General features: G+C 39.1%; 1 protein-coding gene and 1 non-coding gene across 3 annotated transcripts; both read right to left on the bottom strand.

Annotated features, from left to right (window-relative positions):
• Nucleotides 1–1,836: 1,836 nt before the first annotated feature.
• On the bottom strand, nucleotides 1,837–24,292 carry RNF149 (ring finger protein 149). Of its 2 annotated transcripts, XM_085054667.1 has the most exons (9): nucleotides 23,644–24,245; nucleotides 16,026–16,276; nucleotides 13,059–13,127; nucleotides 10,435–10,517; nucleotides 9,878–9,974; nucleotides 9,339–9,368; nucleotides 6,999–7,194; nucleotides 4,561–6,631; nucleotides 1,837–2,442 (listed from the first exon to the last, which is right to left on the bottom strand). In XM_085054667.1, exons 1-8 carry the CDS (start codon nucleotides 24,104–24,106, stop codon nucleotides 6,573–6,575), a joined length of 1,248 nt encoding a protein of 415 aa, XP_084910793.1. In that variant the 5' UTR covers nucleotides 24,107–24,245; the 3' UTR covers nucleotides 1,837–2,442; nucleotides 4,561–6,572. The 2 variants fall into 2 exon arrangements, with proteins under 2 accessions (XP_084910793.1, XP_084910786.1); XM_085054660.1 differs by lacking the exon at nucleotides 9,339–9,368 and having other exon boundaries at nucleotides 23,644–24,292.
• On the bottom strand, nucleotides 4,137–4,252 carry LOC146444431 (small nucleolar RNA SNORD89). The gene has a single exon (XR_014855843.1). It is a non-coding gene; the product is annotated as a small nucleolar RNA SNORD89 (small nucleolar RNA).
• Nucleotides 24,293–24,509: the final 217 nt, after the last annotated feature.

The raw sequence follows: 24,509 nt of genomic DNA, 5'->3' as shown, positions 1-24,509 counted from the left end.
GTCACATTCCTTCCATAAAAATGAAAAAAAAATTCAATCTCTTCTCACTTCCAAACTTCTCTAGGCAGTTGGAAGCTACATAGCAAAGTTAAATAGCTGCTTTCTAGAGCAGAGGAGCAGAGTAGTTTTCATGTTGGATGCCAGGTATTGGGGAAACTGTCAATGAAGTCTGCTAAATTATGATACTAAGCTTATAACAGAGTAGCTGTTATATTTAAGCCCTGAGACTTCAAAGGAAAAAAACTTGGAAAGTTAACACATTTTAATTTAATGTTGCTGAAACCTGTTTTAAATCTGCATCTGCTTCTCAGATTTTTAGGAAGTACAAGACCAATAATGCAAAGTCAAGATGGTCTTTTGGCCTTTTCTTTCCAAGTAATTTAAGATGTGAAATTGCTTGATTGAAAATCCCATCAATCTCTTATCTCATTTAGCATAATCTTTTAGTGAAAAGTCCTGTAAGAAGTGTTCTCTGGTCATTAGGGGTTAGACTTGTGTAGCTTTCCAGTTAGAATGTATCAGGTCAACTACAGTAACACTTGTTTAAGGTCTGTTCCAATTCTAGGCATTCTTTCCAACACCCAATACATTTGCTATCAGGCATTTTTAGTGGCAACAGTTAACCCAGCTTGTGCTCTAAAATCATACCTTAATCTTTTCTATCTACTAAAGTTGAAGCCCAGTTTGACTGTCTTCTGTGTCCCTCTTTAAAGACACACATACATTTTAGAGTAGTGCTTGGAATGTAAGATGCAGTACTGTGATGAAGTAACAGGCTCCAATATAAAAGGGATTACTCCTGGTTAAAGGCATTGGTGTCTACTTTGTAATTTACAGAATTAGTTAGAAACAATTTAAGCAACCTCCCCAAAGGTTGCTAATATTATGCTACAGCAAAAGTCTAGCTGTTCTGCATCTTCACCATATTTGTTTGAGTTGTAGTGATATACATAAATCCCTAATCCTTGGATTTGTCACAAAACTATAAAGATTACCGAGAAGTTTTATGATTTTATCATGGGTATTGTCTGTGATATACTGTTTTCAGCCCTGATCAAAACATTCAAATTTGTTTCCTATATGCTTTTGTATTGTTTGCTTGCTAGGAAGAAAGGTAAGCCATGCTTTCCCAGCTTTGTGTTGGATTTATGTGGCAAGGTTGTGATATTGGGGAAGTGCAGGGTGGCCTTTGGGAGAAGAGGCCAAGGCTGCCCTGTTCCCAGCTAGGACAAGCTGGCACAGCAGAGCCCCTCAGCCAGGCTGGTGGCAGCTCAGTGATACCCCTGGAGTTGTCTACACCTTATGGAGAGGATCCACACTGAAGCAGTTCTTGAAGAACTGCAGCTCCTTGAAAGGAGCTCAGGAACGAGAAGAGCAAAAGGGTGAGGGAGGGAACAGCAGAGACTCAGCTGTTACAGGCTCACCCGATCACGGAAGGGAGAGTCAGGTTAAACCTCAGCAGAAGGGTAGTTCTAGTCTTCTATTTCACTATCCTACTCTAAAACTAATTTACTGTCAGTTGAAGCTAATCTTCATGAAGTCCTATCTGGGCTTCATGAAGTTTTGCCTGTGATGGTAATTGGTAACTGTTTCTTATCCTGACCCACCAGTTCTTCCATCTGATTTTCCTCCTCCCCTCTAAGATAATAGCCAGTCACAGTTAAACCAGCCCAGCCAGGTATTGGTAACATGGGGAAAGCACCACATGCTGAAAGGGTCTCCCACTTAGCTACCCAGCATGAAGTTAAGCTTATTTCATGCTGTGCTAGTTTCGAGTGTCTCAGATCCAATTCTAAGTGTTACCAAAGAAAACAAAACCCTCCAGCTTCTCAGACATTGCTTTTTAAAAGGTCTGTATAATTTATTATGGAATTTGAGCTTTTAGCCATTAAGTTACAACAACAATGCATAACTTGACATTCTTACAACTGTACATACACAAATGGAAAAGACAAGTGCTTAATCCAAACACTGCAACCAAATTAGTTCAAGGTTACAATAAAAGACAGTCAATCGTGAATAGTTTTTGACAGACTAGCAAATTCAAATAGTTCTCCGTAGGTATATGTTTATAGTAGAAGTAAGTGGCTTCAAAGTTTTGGACTTAAGCTTCAGACTAACAAAATGATGGAAACTTATTCTGCTCTTCTGAATTATGGATACGCTCATTTAAAAATGCAGTAACACTACCATGTTTCAGACGGTGAAAAGCAGCTTCATGTCCAATGGAAGTATAATGGACAGTCCCAGGCAATGCACTCTTCACACAAATACATGCAATTATAAAGGCATTCTACTTTTAAAACTGTCTCAAATCAAGTTTTGTAATACAGCAGGATATCTGAGGAGAGATCAGGACCCATACTGAACAAAACCAAAAGACTTCAGCTTGATTTGTGCATGTTTATGATCAATTCCAATTCTCAAATCTTCACATATCACCTGTGAAAATAAAGAACACATCCAGTAAGGACCAATCTCAAAGACATGTTACAATTTTTTTACAGGCATTCCAGTTTAAAAAAAATATGCTGATATATTCCATTTCAGGAACTGTAATTCACCATGGCCCTATTATAAAATTGCACCTCTTCAATTTACCCAAGGGGACAGTCTTACTGGACTCTGCACAATTACAACTGGCTGGTTTTAGAGGAAGCTTAGCAGGATGGGCAGAAAACCCAAATGACCAATGCCAAATCAACAGGTAATTAAAAAGCAGCTCTGCACACTTGACAGAGGTGTTGCAATGGTGTTTCTCTGTGCCAGTTACAAGCTGGAACAGGACCAGAATTGCCAACAGGCCAGCTTTGGCAGAAATATACTGGTATGCAGTTTATTAAGTTAGTATGGATTAAAGGCACTTTTGCTGTAGGTAAATTATCCTACAACTCCTCCAGTAGACCTCCAAAATCTAGCCCTAATTACAAGCAACAGGCTACTGGACTACATTCACAGTAATGGGGAATAAGGGGCAGGGGAAAGGAGTTACTGCTACCCTATCAAACTTCTCCAGTACATGCCAAGAATCTCCTCCAAGCATCGCTTAAGGGGCAATGAAGAATCCAGTCTAGTAGTCATTAGTAAAAGAAAATTGAGATTTTCTAGTTAAATAGAAACTGCAAGTAATTAAACTATTAACATTCTTTTAGATCTGAAATGCCTATGGTTCATTTTTGCTTGCTATCAAGTCTGAAAGACAGTTTAAACAATTATTTACTATCAAGTTTTTTCCAGTTTGTCATTTGTAGATCATTATTAATAAACTAAAATTTCTGAACCAAGAGGGGCCTCTAGTTCATTTTGACATCTTGATAGCTCCTTAAAAAAAAACAAAACTAAAAATCACTAAACTTCACAAAATTTTTCCCTCATGGAAACCACAGCAGTAGCAAAGCCATACCAATTAACACTAATAAAACTTACTCCACAAAAACCAGCATACACTAGTCCTGCCAGTGATTTTTTCCAAAGTGATTTATTCAGCATCACCATTGCGGGACTTTAGAATTCTTGTGGGCTCTGGGGTTTAGCTTTATATATAATGATACCACATGAATGCCTCAAATCAGAAACACTGCCTGATTACAGTAAAATCTAGCAAAGGTATGGAGAGGTGTCCAAGACAAGTTCCTGCATGTTTTATGAAAAATTTACAGCTAGGAAGAGAAAAGAGATGAGGGTGGGGGGGGCAGCAGGAACCCACAATGCACACAGCTGCAGCTCCCACACTAGGCAGGACATGGCTGAAGCAGAAGAGGCAGATTACAGCTTCCCCAAATGGAAGGGGAGTCAGGAGGCACCTACCTACAAAAAGCATTCATGCGGAGGGAGTGAAAAAACTCACTCATTAGTTCTGACCTTCATACAAGCTTTTGGTAGGCAAAGTGCCAGAAACTAGCAATACCAGTTTGATCCAATTTAGTGGGGATCCAGATCAGCAAAGTATGTGCACCTGTATTTACCTACAGCAGCCTACACCCATTTACTCAATGTAATAGATGATCTGGAACAGCAGGTCCTATGCTTCTTGTTTCTAAGCCTCTCTTGCTACTCTTTTAAACTCCCTAGATTGCCTTTTTCATGCCTTGTACTTTTCATCCTACATCTTTAAACTAACGCATGTCAGCTTTTTGACTGAGGTCAGACTAGTGATTCGCTTCGGACAATTTTTGTCATTGTGCTTCCAAAGAGAGCAAACTGCTTGCTGGAGGCACTGCAATTCGGCCTTTTATTGTCATCACTCCTCAGCAGCATAGCTGGCCTTACAAGACCTAACTATATCGAAGATCAACTGTGCAAACATATTTGACTGAAAAAACTGTAACTATTCTTGTGAATGATTGAAATGAAACAGGTGCAGTGCCAGCATGAGAAACAGCCCTCAGGAGTCTTCACACTCAGGTATTTTTCTAAGTCAGCACACACCAGATTTTATAAGCACACTTTTCAGTTTGCAGGTTCCTTAGCTTTTCTTCCAGCTTTCTGTTAGATCTCAGATTTAATTCTTCAGAAAAGCTTTTGGTTTTATAGGTATTACATAAAAGCTCAAGTACTTACCACAATTCTCCTCTCCAGAATGAATACTGTGCTGTAGGTACCAGCAAGACACAATCCACAGACTGACAACACTTCTCTTGATAACTTTGCTTTCGGTTCCTCCTTGAGCTAGAGTTTAAACCCTCTCAACATTTACTACATCAATGTTCAATTTTGTGTTAAAGAAGAGGGAGAAGACTTAGTTTTTAATACTGAAGAGATAGTTAAAAAGGCAGTTCTGGAAATGTTGATAAGCTTCTTTTGGAAACATAAGTGTCCCTATACATTGTTTGGTTTAGTTGTGGGTTGTTTTTTTTATTTCTTCAGTTTTGGAGATGGTTGGTCAGTCATATTCCATTCTCATGTGCTTCTTGTAAGATAAAGGCATCACAAAAACTTGCACCTGCTGGTGACATCAGAACTACAACCTGACAGTTTTCCAGTAAACCTAAAAGTTATACTCCTACAGGGAACAGGCAGATTTTTTTTTTAAGTAGGCGTTAACAGGAATTTTTTGAAGGAAATTTAGGGTGAAACATCTGCTCTGCAAAGTAGAAGGTCAGATTGTATTTCCCCAGCTGAAACCTCTCATTTCTGGAACATTCATTCTAAAATTAAAAAAAGTTATTGCTTCTATTGAAGCTCAATATAAGTTAGAAAAAGAATTGCATATTTTCTTAAAAACATTCCAAATATACATTTTAAAAACCAAATGCACTCTAAAACAAATGTCCAGTGAAAGACACTGTTTTAAGCAACCTGTAGCAACAGCTTTACAAAGAAAATTGAGGAATGTAGCATATTATTCATAACATGACAATGCTAAAATCCTAGACAATTCACTTAACACTCTTAAGTAGTGTTTTAAATATACACATTTCTTTACAAAACAGTTTTAGCAATTCCTTATACCACTTACAGTATATAAATATTTGAATAAGAGGTCCTAATGGGAGATGCCAGGGTTTATATTTACTCTCAGATGCTTCAGATTTCTTAAGTGTTTTCCTATAAGGCACAATACTGCTAATCTAAAAGAAAGGAATAAAAGCTAATGGCAAACCCAGTCAAAACTCCTAATGTGAAATATCCAAGAGAATTCCAGCAACTCTATGCAAAGGAAAAGAAAAAGCAAAGCAAAACCAAATTTTGTAGTTCTTAAGAAACAGTTTCAATTTGTACATAAAGTGGGTCAGGATGGAAACAGGAGCAAGAAGAAATTATGTAAATTCTTATAAATAGACTAATAAATATATTTTAGCCATAATTAGCCCTTTACCTCTGTTCTACTGAGCTTAAGATTGAAAGAGGTAACCAGTGTGCATATACTAAATAAGTCTACATGCTCAGCACGTGAAGACCACCTAGCACAACCTATTACTGCCAAATTCAGTATAAAAAGCTAGCAAGATGGAGAAGGTTTTCTTTTCTCAGCATCCACTCTGAGTAGAACACATTACAAGACTGGAGAAGTATTTCGTACATGTAAGGAAAATTTCAACCAGCAATTTTTCCATCACAAGAAAAGGATACGCAACATATCCATTAAGTTATTTGATTCCTTCAAGGTTAGATAATGTCTTTTCTAAGAATATTCAGCTCCAATTACAACAGATCAGAACTTTCAGAACATTTTAATAGTTGTAGCTTGTAAGTGTTCTCCATGTGTACATACTGAATGTAAATAGTGCATCCAAAATATTTAACCATTACACATTCTACATTATTTTCACTGCCTAGTCTTCATCTTTGTTACAGCCCTCTGGAACACAATGACATTGCAACAATGCTTACAGAAAAAGGGTTATTGCATTTTTTTTTTTAGGATGAGACATCCAGAGGAGATTTTATAAAATCCTCCTGTGTACAAAATTCTTAGTTATTAGCCCTTTTGGAACACCAGCTAGAAAAGTTTGAAAGGTAAAATAATTTACATTGTTATTTTTTCTGTTCACTAGACAAAAGTCCATACTAATTAAATAAAAAATAATAGTTCTTCAACAGTCTATTCAAGATATCTTCCACGGAGCAGTTCAGTGGGAATTTCCATTGGATAGATGTTCTCCATGCCGGTTATTACTGGCATCCACATCTACAAATCAGGAATTGAAAGAAAAATTGTTTGTTGATTTACCGTTTTAATATGCTTTATCTGTCACATTAATTCAGACTCTAGCAACAAATTTCATACTTAATATACCTAAGGTTCTTGAGATTCTCTGGGTAAGTAATCGTCTTAAGACACTGTTTACATCTTTCTCCCCACCCAGTCCAGTTTCTTCCAGCTCAATAGAGTTTTTGAAAATCTGCCTGCTTATATGTTTTGAAGACCAGTATTAAGTGACACCACTCAGTCTGGCCTGTACTGCAGTACTAACTGCTCACACCAGTTACAGAAGAGCTTCTTCTAATGCAATGTCTAGTGCTAAAGTTTGTCCAGTGAAACACTGATAACTCACCAAGCAATGCTGTGGTTTCCCCTGCGTCCTCTTTTAAGCTGGTACACTGCAATACAGATTCATTAGTGGAGGAAGCTGACAATTCGCTTACTTCATTTCTGTCATCATCTTGCAAAGCAATACTCAGACTTCCAACTGAAACGCTGCCACTTATGGATTCAGGTATTGGAACTTCAAGTACATCTTCAGGGTCCCCCTTCAAAATTAAACATATTTAACTGTCACTTTTGTCTACCATCAGACATCAACATTCCTCCATTTTACCATTTTGTAACCTCACCTTAATGGAAAAAAGACCATTTTTTTAGCTATTATGTGTGCACTCCTGGGAATTGTGTTGATATTGTCCACTTTCAAGGTTATTGTCTGACTGCAAAGAAAGAAAGCCAACCAAAAGAAAAGCCATTTTTCCAAAACCACCCCAAAGCCAAGAGCAGCAACAGGAGGAGCCCACTCAGTCAGCCTTTTAGATGGATTACTTCAACACTGTAGCAACAGTATTGCTGCATCTGGTTCGGAGCAGGCTCAGCACATACAGTCTCCACAGAGGAAATTGGGTTTTTTTTTGAGTTTGCAGAAGCCTCAGAGTCTTCACTTTTCATTATAGTAGTTAACCAAGACTTTTTTACTAGGGTGACCAAACATTTACATCAGAACCAAATTCTCTTCCGCTTTACCTCCAGCCTAACTTTAAGCCTGTTCCAAAAACGCAAGCACGCTGGCTTGCCGCTTTGCAGGAACATGTTTGCATCACAGGCAAATGGGATTTATTTAATCCTATTGTATAGCACGATCTATGCAATTCTGTTCCATTCTGAAAATTAATTTAAAGTGCTATACATACAATTCTGTTTTTAAAATTAAACAGACTACTTTCATTACCATAGATATACTGAAGTTATTTATACATAAGCAAATATATTGCAGTTTAAATAGTTATTCTTTTTGCTTCTTAGTATTTTTCTCTTCCTCAAACAATTAGCAAAGGCTCATCTTAAGATTTAAGAAATTCTAGGCTGATTCTTTCTTCAGCATCAAATCCACATAATTTAAAATGTACTGAATTTTAATGAGCTATAGACATGCTACAATTGAACACATGATACATGTGATACTTATCTTTATGTTTGTGGGCAGGGGGGCATTAATGATTTTGGTTTACAAAACTTAAAACAGTTAAATAAGCACTGAAACTACAAAATTCAGCAGTGCTCTACAAAATCAGTCAGACATGCTGAACAGCAGTTCTTTTTCTCATAAAAAATAGCATAATGAAGAACTAGACCGTTGAAGTCTGCTTTTCACAAAAGCCACGTAATAGGACTTACTGCCTTTTTTCTACTTCAAGCTTTTAAAAATGTAAAAGCATCTCAAGTATTTGTTGTCCAAAACTGAACCAAGCCTTAAGCCTCTCTGCAGAAGGCTTAGTATATTTCTACAATAAGGCCGCACTTTCTTCTCTGCAGGTATGTCACTCAGTGCACTGCTGAGAGGAGCTGCCTTGCTCTTGGCACTTCTTCACATCAGTAAAAAAATTCAGGCAATCACTCCTCAGACTAGACTGGGCAACCCGGATCAAACTGAAAACTAAACTAGAAAAAAATTCCTGAATGAGTTCCTGCATTATTAGCTTCAGTGAGACTTGAACGACTGATGCATAAGCAGGACACATTTGCCTCATTTCATTAGAAAAATGAACTGGGTTTCTCTATTTAATATAATCCCATTCAATCTGCTTTCCAGAAGTCATTTTGGCCAACAAGCAGGGGAGTTTATTACTCCTCCTGGTTGGGGTTAGTATCAGTATCCTCTGCAACAGTAAAAATTCAGGGAATATAATTATTCTGAAGGTTCCAGTATTTCAGTTTTCAGCCTGTATTCAAAAAATCTTGTGTTATCTTCTGCATATAACACAAGATACACCAACCCCAAGAATTGAATGTGAGCAAAAACCAAGCTGCTAATATAATAATATTAAAGTAGCAGTAGCTATTTCACATGTCAAAGAGATTGCAACTCTTGGGTAAAGTCTGAATTAATACACAGAAGCACCAAAACTGGTGTATATACATTACACAGCAAGACCACTGTCCCCTTTGACAAAGCAAAACAGTAATCCATAACCCTCTTCCATAGACCTGGCAATTCTCTGCAATGAAGTAAGAGAAAAGGTACTCAAAAGACAGAGCTAATCTATGAAAGGAAAGTCCGTGAAACCAGGAAACACCCCTATTTTCTAGAGATTTCTGTAGAGCAGCAGGAGGTAAGAGAGGTACATTCTTGTCTGTGGCATTTTAGTGGAACTCAAGACTATTTATCAACAGTGACTGAGTAACCTACCGCATGTGTCTTCATCTCTCTTTTCTGGTGCTGTCAGGAAGAAATGAGAGCACATCATTTTCTCTACTTAACCAACTTCTGGTGAATGTCTTCAGGAAGGTTTTAAGTACTGGCTCATTTACAGGGATAAAACACAGGCCATATGTGGAAATACAGAAACATTCTATGTAGAAAAACCAAAATTTCTTCCTTTGAATTGCAGTTCTCAACATCAAATATATGTTCTAGATTTATTTAATTCAGTTATATTTTTGCAGCCTGGGCAAATGGTCTCACCTCTGCTTCAAATTCCTTAATATCATCAGCTGGAGATAGTGTATTGAGAAGCTTATGAATCTTCGATAAACAATTTTTTCTATTTAAGTTCTTACCCATAAAATTCCCTTATTTTTCTGGTTCTCATTCAATGACTCTTTGCATCTTTGCCCAGTTTCTCAGGTCTCATCAAATAACAGCTCTTCTCACTCTAAACAGTTAGATGAAGTCTTGCCTCCTAGACTGTACTTCTACTTTGAAGATTAAAGTAGTGTGCAACATACCCAGTATCCCAAAGCTTTGATAACATCCAGTTTACACATTGGACAAGTTCGGTGGTCCAAAAGCCAAGGATCAATGCATGTTCTATGGAAGATGTGCCTAAAAAAAGAAATGCTCTTTAGAACTTACCATGAAAGCCACACATCCCCCCTTCAAACAGTGTGCAAATTAACAGATTAAAAATAAACCTTTCCTTAATAATCTTGACAATGAGCTGCTGCTCAGTTTACTAGCACAGACATGGTTCTGGAAGCCTTGTCATTCATGCCAGCTTTCTTAAGTAAGAGATGTTACTAACCACAAAGACACCACACAGTTACCAGTTCAACAGTGTACAGTTCCAATTTTAGCAAGATCGACTTCACTCCTGCAGTTCTCCCAGTTGCTCCCACATACATATGAAGTGCTACGTGGTCTCACAGTGCCCTTCAACATTTAACAGGCCATACAAAAGACAGATTCAGCTCTCCCACCAAAGGTTCAGAAGAATTTATAGGAAATTCATCCCATTTCTTCAGAAAAACATGCTGAATAGTAAAGAATAATTATGGCAACTTACTTGCATGGCAGAATTCGGACAGTGTCTTTCAGTTTGTAGTTCTCAATGCACACAGCACAGTTCTCCACATCAACATCTAAACCCTAAATATGACATATTTAAGTGTATTACATTCATATTTCATTACAGAACAAGCTTTGGGTAATAGCTAGCTTCACAGAATGCAAAATAAACTAAATTCTTCACCTTTTTCTTGTTTTCTACCACATCCTAGCAGATATCCCTTCGAAGCTAGGAGAGAACTCAAGTATGCAATTTGGGTTTAAAGCTTTTCTCCAAGTTTACACTAAACAGACCATGATTTTCCCACCTCCATTTTTCCCCAAGGGTTAAATATCTTTCCTAACAGGTCTTACTGTCTTCTTGAAGCAATGATTAGAGTTGCAGTGGAAATATGATGCATACCTCCAAACACAAGAGAAATAAACCAACATTAAGTGGGCCATATAAAACCTAAACATTGGAAGAACTGACAGTGGGAAAATTCCTTTCCTTTCATCCCCACAAAATTAGTATTTTTGGTTTGCAACTTACTGAAGCACTTCAGTTTCAATACCACAAACATTCAAACTAATTAGTTCTACAAGCAAACTTCCAAGTTCAAGGCCAGTATTTTCCTCGTTTGCATGCCATCAATTTACACAATTAATGCCTTAAATTTCCAAGTAAATCACATTAAGACTTTTTTTTACGTAAGCGAAGATAAAACAAGTGCTTATTCTATAACAAGGTATTTTTTATTCTGTACAAGAGGCAAAATCCAAGCACACCATATGTAGCACATACTCAAATGAGTGTCCATTTTACAATAATCCCATAAGCTTCTCAGGAAAAAATCTACATGATAGCAAATGCACTTTTAATATATGACCTATTTTTAGTCAAATATCTCAACCTCAAGTGAAGAGATAATGAAAGACTGTACTGTGTCACAACAAAAGAAACAGACTCTTTTTAAATGGCTGAAAGGAAATATTTGAAGAAAAAATGTGTATTTACAGAGTAGACAGGACTGAATTTCCAGACCAATTTATATTAGTTCTTCAAAATACCTCTGCATCAGTAAGTTACATAAATTTGCTGATAGCACGTTGATTCAAATAAAATTAAAAATATGATTTACCAAACAGAAAAACTCTATTTTAATAGAGAGATTTTAACCTTATCACATTCTACTGTTCTTAACTAACACAGCACTCATAGGAACAACTAGCATACGGTATAACAAATTCCCCCATTTTATTTATTTTAGTAAAGGGTTGATTTATGGGAAGGAACTCCCTGGTATACTGCAAAAAAAAAAAAAAATCACACAATATGAAGTCTTTTCTGAAGATTTTACTGAACATCAATTTTAAAAGCCATTAATATCTTCCATATGGTTTTTAGCATAGATTTCATCGTGACCTTTCTACATCCCTTTCTTCCTATGCTGATGCTATGCTCTGATAGTGCTTTACACAAGTTTGGGTTCAAGTCCATCTTCCTTGATCTCTGACTGTCACCATTGCATGAATTGAAGCGTGAATACCCCTATGTTCATAGCTTGTGTTATACGCTAAACTCCATCAAAAAATAATCTAAATAAAAGTAAGAAGTACTAGTAAAACACTATTTAAATATGCTGAAAGCATAAAAGGAAAAAGACAAGTTCAAAGACAGTTTTGGGGTTTTTTAAGCTTCAAAACTGATTTACTAAATGAAGGACATATTCTCTGTAGCACATGATCTGAGCTGAACAGCTTATGCTGCACCACAGCTTTTAAAGTTTTTACATATCAATGTTCTTTGTCACTTTAATTTTATTCATAGATTTAAAAATAACCTAACCCTTGCTTTTCATCTCTGAGTAAATCAGTCCTTAAATAAAAACTAATCAAGTAAGACAAGGGCTAGGGGGAAGGAAAAAAATGCCTATGTACTAGCAGAAATCTAGTCAGAATTTTGCATGTAGGATCAGCACTCCCAAAACTCCAACTAAAATATTTTCTTTCAAAATGCTGGCTTTTCTACTTCAGTTATTCGAATACAGCTGAGTTTAGGCCATATACTGTCAAAGCCAACTTTCTGAAAGCTGCTTTAATTTTCAGACTACCTTTATTTTGTAACACTGAAATGTACTTTAAAAACTTTATGCTTCAGGTTAAACCTATACAGCTCCTTAATATATTGTATGTCAAAAAACGAAACAAGTGTTTTACTTTTCAAAGCTTTTTATTTTTTTAAGGCCTTCTGATCAATAAGACGAATGTTCTTTTAAGAAAACAAAACATTACGTCAGCTGTAAGAACTGTGCAATCAGTACATCCTAGGAAGTATTTTGCAATACACTTGTTGATGTTTTCAAGTGCTGAAAAGATAACAATGTTTCCTCATCTTTACAGTACCAGCCCCTATACATTCTGCATGACCAGATATTATGTGCAACAAAGAAGCCTTACATTTCATAAGTAGCTCAAATTTGACACTTCAATTTTAAATTCTGCGTTTTAAGCAAAGGCCCTAAAATAAGCCTAAGATTGCATGTCACACTGCAATTATGTTGTGGGAATTTTAGTTTAAATACTTTGAAAACCTTACACCATTTTAAAAACTTACAGCAGTAACCAGAGATACTGAATTACCTTTTCTCCACGTTTTACTGTATGCAGCTGGAGCTGGCTGATGGCTCTCTTGGTTTCTTTTCTGTGTCCCTTGAAAGAAGATTTTAAGTATTAGTACAGACATTAGTTTCAGGAGCTATATTTAAAAGATTTTAAATATTTTCCATGTGGATTACTGAGTCTTCTCAATGCATCTAAAAAAAATTGATCTCCAGGCATTTAATTTGTTTATAAAATATTTCCAGCCAGCAGATGTTCAGGAGCTGCACGTTGTGCACTCCTGAGGCTCAGCACACCCACTCTGGAAGCACACTGCTCGCACCAAGAGCCCAAGCAGTGCAGCAGTGAGCAGAGCACAGGGCAGACCCAGCCCCACGTGCCGACTGCTGGCATTAAGGGCCTTTCTGCACAGGAAAGCTGAAACCCTTGCAGGCTTTAGAGGCAAGCAGAGCCGAAACAGCAGCCATATAACCAGACCTTCCAGTTAGGCAAGCCCATGAGCAAGCACACCGTACGTTTTGCACCAGTCTGGGAGAAGGTGCAATCCTGCCAGGCAGCCTGCAGCTGGCCACCAGGTCAAAAGGCTACTTGTAGCTATTAATACTTCCCCTCAGTTAAACACTGTCTCCTGCGTTAGACAAAGCTTTGCACTGAAAGGACACTTATGCAAAGATGACAAGAAAGGCTTTACAGACATGATGCACCCTACTGGACTTCTATACAGTATAATTATGCTTAGAGGGGAAACGAGAAAAGAATGCAGTACTGTATTCCAAGACAAAGTGCTAGCTACTGCAAGAAAGTGAGAAACTGAACACTCCCAAGTGACAGATGCTGACTTGTCTAGCAGCAACCCTCATTGAAGAAACACCATAAATTAATAAAAAACCCCAAACCCATAATGGCAGCTTTTCTCTGTAATGATTATGATGACATATATAATTTTACAAATCTATAGCATTAAAACTTGTGATTTTTTAATTTTTATGGTGTTAAAGATAAGTAATCTGAAAGGTGTCTCAGAAATGGACAAAACCAGCAGCAGAAGCATATTCTACCTTCTCAGGGTTTTCTGCACAGTCCTGTTTTCATCTTCAGTAGCAAGGAGATCTTCTGTAGTTTTACTACTAAACTAATGTTGGAATAAATCCTAAGATACCCATCTTCATCTTCACTTAGCAGCTACACAGCAGCTTGCTTTAAAGCATAACGTTTAACTCACAAGCTTCAATTTTATTAGAGTTTATAAGCCAAGCAAATCAAGATTTGAATTAGAAAGTGGCGTTTTGTTTCTAAAATTCTTTTGAGACTCTTAATATTACACCTTGACTAATATCTTCAAAACACTTTCCAACCTTGCATCAATTTTGTTTTCAATGGCCATTTTAGAAGAGAAAGAAATGAGAGAATAGCATAACTTTCTCATGCTAGACAGTTTAATTCATTTAAGAACCATTTGGATGACAAGCAACGGCAAAATCTATTGGCATTTGGATGACAATGGCAAAATCTATTAACAGTCTGTGGCACATATTTCTGAGAAACATCACATTCACACCCTTAAAACGAAATTACATTATATGATACGATGCTTCATAAAGTGTGTGAACTTTCCTCAGTGTGAACTATCTAAAAGGCAACAGGAAGAAGCAACTTTTTTCACCAAACAATGTTACAACACAGAAATATACCCCTTTTCCTACAAATACTTCTCAAAATTTTTGTTTTCCTGAAAGTATTCTCAGAAAATAAATTTTAAGACTAAAAGCTTAGTAAAAAAGTTTCTAGGAATCCAAAATTTCGTGGAGACCCCAAGTTTAACCAATACAGAAGTCCTGTGTGTTATCCTCAGTTAATGAAAAGAGAAATTCAATACTTTCCTAGAAGAGTCCTGTAAGTCCTAAACAGAGTTCAGACTTCTGACAGCAAACCAAAATCCCTTCCCTACTCCTCCAAAGCTAGAATCTATGTCTGGTAAGTCCACATGCTAAGCACTGATTGAAACAGTATTTTTTTCTGGCCTGAGGATAGAAGAAAAACCCTGCAAATATAAACAAGTGCAACTTTATTTTTCAGTTAGTAGAAAACTATGGTAGAGCTGCTGATGATAATGGAAGAAACCTAACCTATTTGCAGAGGTAAAAAGCAGAGATAAGTGCCATTCTAAGGTATTTTCAAAACTCAGCTGTACATACAGTCCTCAACAACTCAGTGTAAGTTGCTGTCAATTACAGGGGCTCAGAGGTTCCTTCCAACCCAAATTTTTCTGATAAAGTACTTTCCTCAGGAGAAAGAAGTAAAGCTGACTTTTTTTTCCCTTCTATCTAAGTACAGGAATGTGAAAAGGGCAAATAAGGAACAAAATTACTCCTTCCAAACCTTCTCAGTACTCTCACTGCTCTCATCCATCGCCTTGAGTAGCCCAAGAGAGCTGAATCTCACCACACATGCACCTTCTAGTCTGCTGTAATTCAGTAACTCTACAGTGGAGTTGTAGAATTACAAGTATCAAAAGTAGTTTTCACAAAGCTTTAGAACTAAAAATTCTATCCCAAAGAACTTGTGGGTTATTAATAAAAAATAAAACTTACCATGGTCTCTTTCCATTAAAAAAGTCTGCTTAGGGAAGTTAATACTTTCAGAATGAAAATTATTGAAGAACAAAAGTAACTTTAAATGTCAAAAGGAAGGAAGTTCAGTTAGGTGACGGATCACATAAGAAGCTGCCCTTACTCTGTTGTTGACAAGTGGCTAAATGTATTCCTCCTTACTTCATATGAGCATCTAATAATTATAACTAGTCAAACTTGCGATGCAAATTACCATAGTGCTCATTAGCCTCATTGATTATTGCTGAGCAGCATTCACAGTTAGCAAAATAGGAAGAAGGCACATCTTCAAGAATGCTTCAATAAACAATTGAAGTTAGGCAACTGATTTGACACAAGGAGGAGGTAAATACTCTTAAGCATCATCAGCTCCATTTACCTGGGTTCCAAACTGTGATCCTGTATACAGGAAACGTTGTATATAGTAAAATATGAGCCAAGCAAGCGATATAATCATCATGGTGATGAAGGCGATGGCTACAAACACAACTGATTGGCCACTAATGTATTCTTGCACATGTCGTGTGCCAACAACAATAGTCATTTTTACTGGAATCCCTCTTCGTACTGGCTCCAATATCTCTATTCCTTTTGGATAGCCAACCATTATCACCACTGTATTTCCTGTTCCTGTTGGGGGGAACAAAAAAAGAAAAAAGTCAGTAAAAATGCAGGCATTCTTACTTGATGGTAATTTGGCCTCTACAGTTAGGATAGTGAGCAAAATTACAGGAAAACCTCCAGTGCTTTCTTTCAGTTATAGCAGAATTGATAGAAAGTTTACTAGTAAAGGATCCTTTATTTACTTTCAAAAACTCTCAAACGAGATAAAGTTCAACAGATGCATCTTCACTGTTCAAGGCCCTACAGTCATCATTCCACAGTGAGGTGAGATGTGGATCCATGCAAAAAAGCCAGACAAGTTATAAACGTCTCATCTCAAAGCTGCTGAAGTCCTAGCTAGCAACTCAGGAACAGCTGGTCTTTTATTTGTCAGAGTGGGCATTTTAGTTGCAGATGGAGACAATATGTGAATGTCACAAAGAGAGACACTTCAGTTTAGTTTCAATCTGAATCCACAGCACAATTACACTGGATATGTAAACAGGAGAAAAAGATTCAGATATTTAATAATTAATTATTTCAAACATTGAAATAATTAGAGATTCTTTAATACTAAATATTCAAAATGTAATTTCAAGACAAGAATTTGTAAAGAAACACTTTGTGACTCCTTTGGGAGCAATGAACCAAAGGATTCTTCTAATGTATTATAAGTCCAGAGCACTCAAACCATATGAAAAAAACCTAATTAAAAAACAAAAAAACAAACAAAAAAAATCCACAAAACCAAAAAAAAACCACCAGACCCTTTAGGCAACATACTACCACCAAAACCAGTATGGTACTATCAAGAACAACTAGCAAAATCTAAAGACCTCTGTGACGAATGTTTTACTCTGTTTTTTCCTGAAGGAATGCCCAGTATTCTCAGAAATATCTAACCCAAGTATTACAAAATAAATTACAAACAAATGTACCTGTTAAACATGTCACATTTTCACTGTTCTATACTATTTCTATTTGAATAGTTCTTACTTTGTGTGTACCAACACTGCTGGACCCTTGGAAGTCATGGCTTTATAGTTTACTTTGATCTCCAACCTCGGAGAAAAAGTGAAACTAGTGTTGATTCAGAGAGAAAGGAAGAAAAAGAGAGGGATTTTCCTAGCTGAAAATCAAAAGCTGTAAAAAGCTGTAATGTTACAGCTACTTTTTTTAGATTCACAAGATTACCTACCTGCAACAAGACCTCCCACTGAAGGCTTAAAGCATTTTTCGCTCCTAGCTGTGTTAGATTCCTTACTGAGAAGCTATGTCAGAAGAAATGGCTTCCTAATTTACAACATTATATCAAATGGAGATATTCAAAATTCAAAGCTGCATTCTGGCCTCAGCCACCTCTGCCTACTAAGACAAAGTTATTTGCCTGAACTAGTTAAACCAAATTCTTTTTCTTGAGACAATTCTGGCTGTGACACCTTTTCAATCTGGCCTCTGCTACCAAGCCAAGGGGAAATTTGCAGAAGTTTCCCTTGTGTACGTAGAACTCTTCCCTCCATAAGACACAGATAGTTTGCTTTGGATGAAACACTAAAGGTTTCAGGCATTAGCTAAATAACCCTCCCTTCTCAGTTTCACCTCAACACAACCATCCCACCTCTGATCATCTGCTCTCAGAACCATTACACCTGTGTCGGCCAGATCCAGACCCAGCAAAAGAGCAGATTTTCCAAATAGGGTTACTCCAACTTGTGCCTCCCCTCAGGCACCCGACTCTGCTCACCAGGAGCACCCACCCAGCTTATGTTGCCTTGCTTGGTTGGTGTGTTTGGAGACACAAATCAGTGAAGCTGAAGACAAACAGACAACAAGCAACCAGGCTCCACCAATTAGCTCTGCTCACCAAAAACGTGCTGATCCACACGATACCACAAGTCCAAGCATACTATATATTGGTTAATTAATATTGTTCTCTCTGAAGCAGCACAAAAGCATTACCAGAGAGACTTATGAATCTCAGAGAAGAGTGTCAAACACTCTCTGCTCTCTGACCCTGCAAAACTCCACAGGGAGTTAGCAAGAATAGAACATAAGAAAGTAGGAATTTATTGTACATTGGTAAGAGCTGCTATCCACATACCTAAATCTGGAGATTAGGTCCTGTGTCCTTAATCAATTGTAAGAGTTACAAATAACAGGAGGGATGCCTAAGGATGGCTAGGGAATGGTACAGATGTGTTGGAAAGATTTATGTGGCTTCATCCAAGCTTAGGGAAGAAAAGGAAGTGTCAAGATTAGAGGCAGCCTGGATTTTTCAATCAGTAAGTTTCCACCTCAGCCCTGAAATCTTGAGTCAGTTTAACCCTGCTATCTAATTCTCTGCACTACTTCTAACAATGAAGTATTGTTAGAATGAAGTATTTAAAATCCCCAAAACAATAAGTAATGTCTTTCTCTGCTTTGTCACCAGAATGCCCAACTATCAGACAGTTATTTCCTTGAAATGAAAGTCAGGCTACTTTTGCACAATGGCTGCTAGACAGTGTGACACCTCCCACTTTTAAGATTAGCATAAGTATACTGTATATTTTTCAAATAAATGCCCATTAAAAGCATTTTAACAGCTTTAAAGATTTGGTGATGAGCCTGCCATTAAAAATACATGCAACAAAACACAATGGCCTTGAAGGTCATGAGACAAAAGGCAGAGAAGAGAAGAATAATTGCAATCCATGATTACAAAAGGAACAAGAACAGTCTCAGAGAAGCACTTGCCCTGAGCAGCCTGTAAGACTAAAGGCTTTAACTCATTCCTTGCTAATTTTAGCCTTCTGTTCTGAAACTCGTTATTCAAAGACTGAAATGATGTTGAGTCATTCCATGAGCTTCTTCAACTGCAACACAACTCAGACACCTCAAACCACATTTATAAAGAGAACTCCAAGTGTCACATATATATATATATCTACTGAAAGCATGTTTTATTGGCTTTGCCTTTCTATAACCTTCTAATTTTACAATACATAATCATATTTTTACTCTGCTAGAGTAAACTTGATCTTTTTTCTAGGTTTGATCGATGCTTCAGTGAAATTGGGTCCATTTAAAATTTGGTCTGCGCTTTTTAACATTATCATGGCTGGCAGATCCTTAGGATACTTGCAAAAAAAGGCAAATTTGGAACTCTGAAGATGAAGGTATGTTTTCTGTCAGTACAGTCAGTTTTACCACTACCACTGCCAGTCTTTTCTTGCAAAAGGAAACCAGCACTTTCCTAATGAGGAAAAAGTAGGACAGGTACAGATTCTGATTCCAGGCACCCCGAACTACAACATTTATTCCCACTCATGCTTAGAGATGAAAAAGATAATTTTCTGTCATCTGGAAACTGATCACAGACACACTCTAGTTTTTGTCCTCCTGAGAAATGTCAGAAAGCTCCCAGAGTTTAACCATCTTACTAAAAATGTTTAAGGTCAGTCCATTGACCTATGTAAACATAGGCACCCTACTAATATTGCCACAACTGACACCAAACATTCTTTTTAGTTCCTGGTCCACACAAACAGCTGTTAACAGTATGTTAACAATCCTGTAACAAGCTTTGTCTCAACCATCTACCCCAACCTCATCTCACCTAATCCGTGGTGTGTGTTGTATTTTCAGCTGCCTCAAGGAGGATGCATAACCACTGATACACATACCTTCTTCCACCTGAGCTCCAACACATGCACTTTTATCTACAACACATATATAAGCAGTTTCTTCAGAACAGCATTAGCAGCTCAACACTATAGTCATGACTTACTTAAGAAAGCCACTGTGCTTTCAGAAGTTACAGTACCAGAAACTTTCAGTAAAAACCAGCAGTAATACAGAAATTATGCACCATTTGAGAATCCTGAGTAGTGCTGCAAGCAATGCAGCAAAGAGTTGAACTACATGTCAAAATAACTCTAACGGTGCTGCTTTGGAAATAGCAAAAGCTTACAGAATCATGAGCACAAAGTAATTTGCATCTGTTTTGTTGAACATATATGCATTAAAAAAAAAACCACATGACAACGGAGGAAAGAACTATCTGGATGTATTTTGGCAAATCAAGACCATTTTCATTATGTAGCCAAAGCCATACACTCAAATTAAGTTCCAAGCTTCCCTTAAATCCACAAACCATGAATTAAAGCCCTACTCCAGATCTACCTCAAACTATTACAGCCAGTGCCTCCCATCCCTGCGTGTCAAGCATAACTGTATTTCAATCCATAGTCTACCATAATGTAACTTATGTTCTGATCAGGATCACCAAACCCTAGCTTGAGGGGGGATGTAGAGATGGCTGGGTGCCCAGCATGAAATATAACAGGCAAACTATAGAACCAGAGGACCCTGTTTTCTTTCCATTGCAATACACCTCTGCCTCCCCCAATTTCTCAACCAGAACTGAGCCTCTGACTCTCCTTAGTCTAGTCTCTACAATACTCCACACTTTGCCTCTACAGACTCCTCTCCAACCCACTCCCAACTAATACTTATATGCAATATTTATTTTGGTTTTGGAAAGGAATTTGAAGCTTCTGTGAAGTATTAAGTTCACCACCATCACCACAAATGAACAGAGTTAAGACTGCCTGCCAAGTCTGTAAAGCTGAAGTCTGAATTTATATTATTCAGTTTCAGTAAATGAAGTACAGCTCCTTGAGTCATTAGGGTAAAATGAGTTTTCCAATGGAAAAAAGCTTCTCAGCCAAACATGAAGTTGTGTCACTATTACTTTCCTTGAGGAGGGAAGTCATCCAGCATTTTGAACAATGTAATTTGGACAGAGAGCAAAGGCTTGAAATGAGACATGTCAGAGTCGCATTTGAAGAACTTTCTTTCGGAAGAAGGGACAGGATTTCAAGGCTACATATCCAAATTCTGGACTGTTTTGTTCCAAAACTTTAATTAGAACCCCTACTCACTGCACTCAGGAAGCTTACAAGGTGAAAAATACAGATTATTTGTAATATTTGTCCTTTATCAAATGCTTTGACACCAGCTATAACAGATTATTTCTTCACCTGATCAAGAACCTCTCTTTTTACTCAAGCTGAAACATGTCTAAAAACATGAAAAGACTGTCAACAAAACCAGCATGCATCACACACATCCCAGAAAATTCAAAGGCCAGGTCTTCCAGAAGAATGAAAAGATGACACTGAGATCACAAAAGCCATCTATCACCTTCACAAAATTTGGGCTGCATCTCTACCAGCCATAACCATTGTTCCATCTCACGTCATTTTCAGTGCCACTAATTGCAAACCCATTAAGCGGATTTTACTTATGCATATAACTCCACTCCTTAGTTACTGCACTGCAGATTTCCCAGAGTATTTATCCTCAGCACTCCTCCCAGAAGCAAAGCTGGCTTCCTCATGTGCCAGTTCACAAATCCCTTCATAGAACTGAAAACACAGATCCTATAAAATGCCACTTTACCCTCCACATTCTTCCTTGCCAGTCTTCCACAGACCTTTTTCCCTTTAAAAAGCACAAGATTTAAACCACTTACAGTACCCCTCCCCTATATTCCCAAAATGTACTGAAAGTATTTGAACATTTACATGTCTGGAAGTGTCAACCATGAAACAAATATTTATGACTGCATCGGAGCTCATAATTATATATGGATATATTATTATATTCCCATTCAAACAATTGTAAGGTCGAACCTGCATTTATGAAGTCAGTATAAATATGAATGTATTATTGTATATATGCACTATAGTAAATCACACTCTTTACATAGGTGCAACTTTTATCAGCAACATTCTGCCAGTTCAAGAAGAAAAAAAAAACCCAACGAGCAGTCAGAGAGCACTCCTCTTTATGTCACTGGCAGATGTAACTATATTAGTGAAGTCCAAAACTGAGTATTAAGCCCAAGAAGGTCTTCTGTAGCACAAAGATGACAGCAGAAAAGAGAAAATAAAAAAAAAAAAAAAAGAAAAAAAGGGCAAGATGAGAAAAGGAGAAAAAGGTTCAACAAAAGAGCAAATAATACTTATGAGAGGTTATAATGGAGAATGGAGAATGCAGAAAAAAAAATTGTACTGATTGGCCAATACAGAGCGAAAGCAAGAAAAAGAAACTGTTTAAGATTAAAGCAGCGTTACACAACAAAGTATCTTAATCACCACACGGGTTTAAAACCAAAGGTTCATTTTATCTAGCATCTCACCTCCACTTTCACAGTCAATCAAGAATATAGAATGGGCCAGGCTGATCTCAAACAAGCAGCAGGCTAAGAACATTAATCATGCTTCCAATCCCCCAGTTGGTGCTACTGGGTATTCCAAGACGAGAGACTTGTTTTCCGATTGATAAATCACATGTGCAATAGAGCAACAGCTCTTAACTGAGATTTTCAGCTCACTGTACTAAGAAAATAAGTTTGCTTCCTTTAGAAACACATTATGGTTTTACTTCAAACAAATCCCTGGTCCTTCCCTTCCTCCCAACCAAGAATGAGAGCCAGACATTAAACTCGTAGTAAACCATGTGAAGCACACATCTAGAGAATTTTTTGCTTAGTTTGCCTGGTCTTCACATCCTCCTCTGAAGACCTTCCAGCTTCTCAAAAATCTATAAAAGCAAACAGATCTTACTGCCAAGTTTTGATGCATTTTTCCGTCTTTGATTTAAGCTTTTCAGGTTGTCATAATCATAAAAATTCAGCAAGTCTTTTTGTGTCATAGCCCAAGCGGGGACTGTAGTGACAGAATATCTGGATTCCTATCTCGGCAAAAATCACAGAACCCCTCTGCAAGCTACACAGCAGCAGCAGCACGCTGGGACAAGCCAACACCGTTCTCCAGGATTCAGTTTTCCTACTGCATTTGCGAGCGTTTAAGGATTACCCGATGCTTACACCTCTCTCCCACCCTTTACAGACCTGCGCAGGAGAGGACGATGAAGCTATTACAATAAAGCCTATACCAAAAGGTATCTTCAAATAGCTACGGTTGTACCTTCAAAAGCACCTGAAGGCATCTTCGGGATACCTGGTGTATTTGCACACGGCCTGCAGAAAGCGGCCTACCTGTGACCGCTGTAGCCATTGTGCCAGAAGGTACCAGGCAAAAATATATCCCTAAAGGAAACCCAAGCCTCCTATCCCAGCCTGTCACACGGCTGCCGGTCCCCATGGCTGTGCCGCATTTCCTCCCTGACGCCTGAACCGTAACTTGGGAGACAGAAGACGGTCCCGGCGTTTTCCCTAGTGTGGTTTATAGGAAGATAAAATCCCGGCTCTCTATGCCATTTTTACAGGGATTTCTGCCTCCCCACATCCCCATTCCTCACCGCGCAGAGCCGCATCACCGATGCGGCCCGGCGTTAGACAAAGCGATCCCCGAAAGCATCCCCCTTCCCCGCGGCGAGCTCACCCAGGTGGGACATGGAGACGGTGCTGTTGCCGAAGCGGGCCTCGTTATAGATGACCACAGCGGCCGCCCTCTTCCGCGCCGCGTTGGTGACCTTGTCCTTGAAGGTGCAGCCACCGCGGGCCACCAAGGCGATCCAGGGCGGCGGGTCGCCTTCGGGAGGCCCGCGGCGGCCGGGCGGCAGCGGCACGTCGTAGTCGGTGTCGGCGGCGCAGCCCTCCATGTGGCGAGGCGAGGCGCCGCGCGGAATGCCCACCAGGCCCTGGGCGCTCTCCTTGGGCGAGCTGTCCCCGTAGCGGCCGCTCTCCGTGTTGCCGAGCACCGTGCGGTTGCTGAGCGGCTCCACGTAGGCCGTGCTCACCCACGCCGTGTACCACTCCAGCGCCCGGGCGCCCGCGCACGGCGGCGGCGCCCCCAGAGCCACCAGCGCCGCCGCCACTAGCGCCAGCCGGGCGCGACGCACCATGGCCCGGCCGCCCCCGCCGCGGACAGGAGGAGCGTGAAGAGGTCGCTCCGCCGCCACCGCCGGCTCGCTCTGCCCCGCGGCCGCCCCGCGCCGTGCAGGTAGCCGCGGTGCCGCCCCGGGCAGAGCCCGCCCGCCGCGGCTGATGGCGAGCAGGGGGCCGGGCCGGGCCGCCCCGCCCCGCGGCATGCCGGGAGAGGGGGGCGGCACAGCACGGGAACGGAACGGGGGCGGGCGGGGAGTCGCGGCGAGGGGCTCGGGGTGGCCTCGGGGCCTGTGCGCTGCGGCACCCATCGCGAAATCAATTAGGCTGGAAACGACCTCTGAGATCATCGAATCCAACCTGTGACCGAACGCCGCCATGTCAACTAGACCATGGCACTCAATGCCACGTCCAGGCTTTCCC

This window comes from Lichenostomus cassidix, chromosome 1 (genome assembly GCF_008360975.1).
Source record: "Lichenostomus cassidix isolate B80296 chromosome 1, HeHo_3.0, whole genome shotgun sequence".
Classification (NCBI taxonomy): domain Eukaryota; kingdom Metazoa; phylum Chordata; class Aves; order Passeriformes; family Meliphagidae; genus Lichenostomus; species Lichenostomus cassidix.
Note: the sequence above shows the minus strand (reverse complement) of the source record. Positions and strands in the feature narration are given on the sequence as shown.

Coding starts and splice junctions, on each gene's coding strand:
- RNF149 (XM_085054660.1), bottom strand. CDS start 24,292: ATGCCGCGGGGCGGGGCGGCCCGGCCCGGCCCCCTGCTCGCCATCAGC. Junction 10,518..13,058: donor CAGTAAAACGTGGAGAAAAG/GTAATTCAGTAT, acceptor TGTCATATTTAG/GGTTTAGATGTTGATGTGGA. Junction 6,632..6,998: donor GGAAACCACAGCATTGCTTG/GTGAGTTATCAG, acceptor CCTGATTTGTAG/ATGTGGATGCCAGTAATAAC.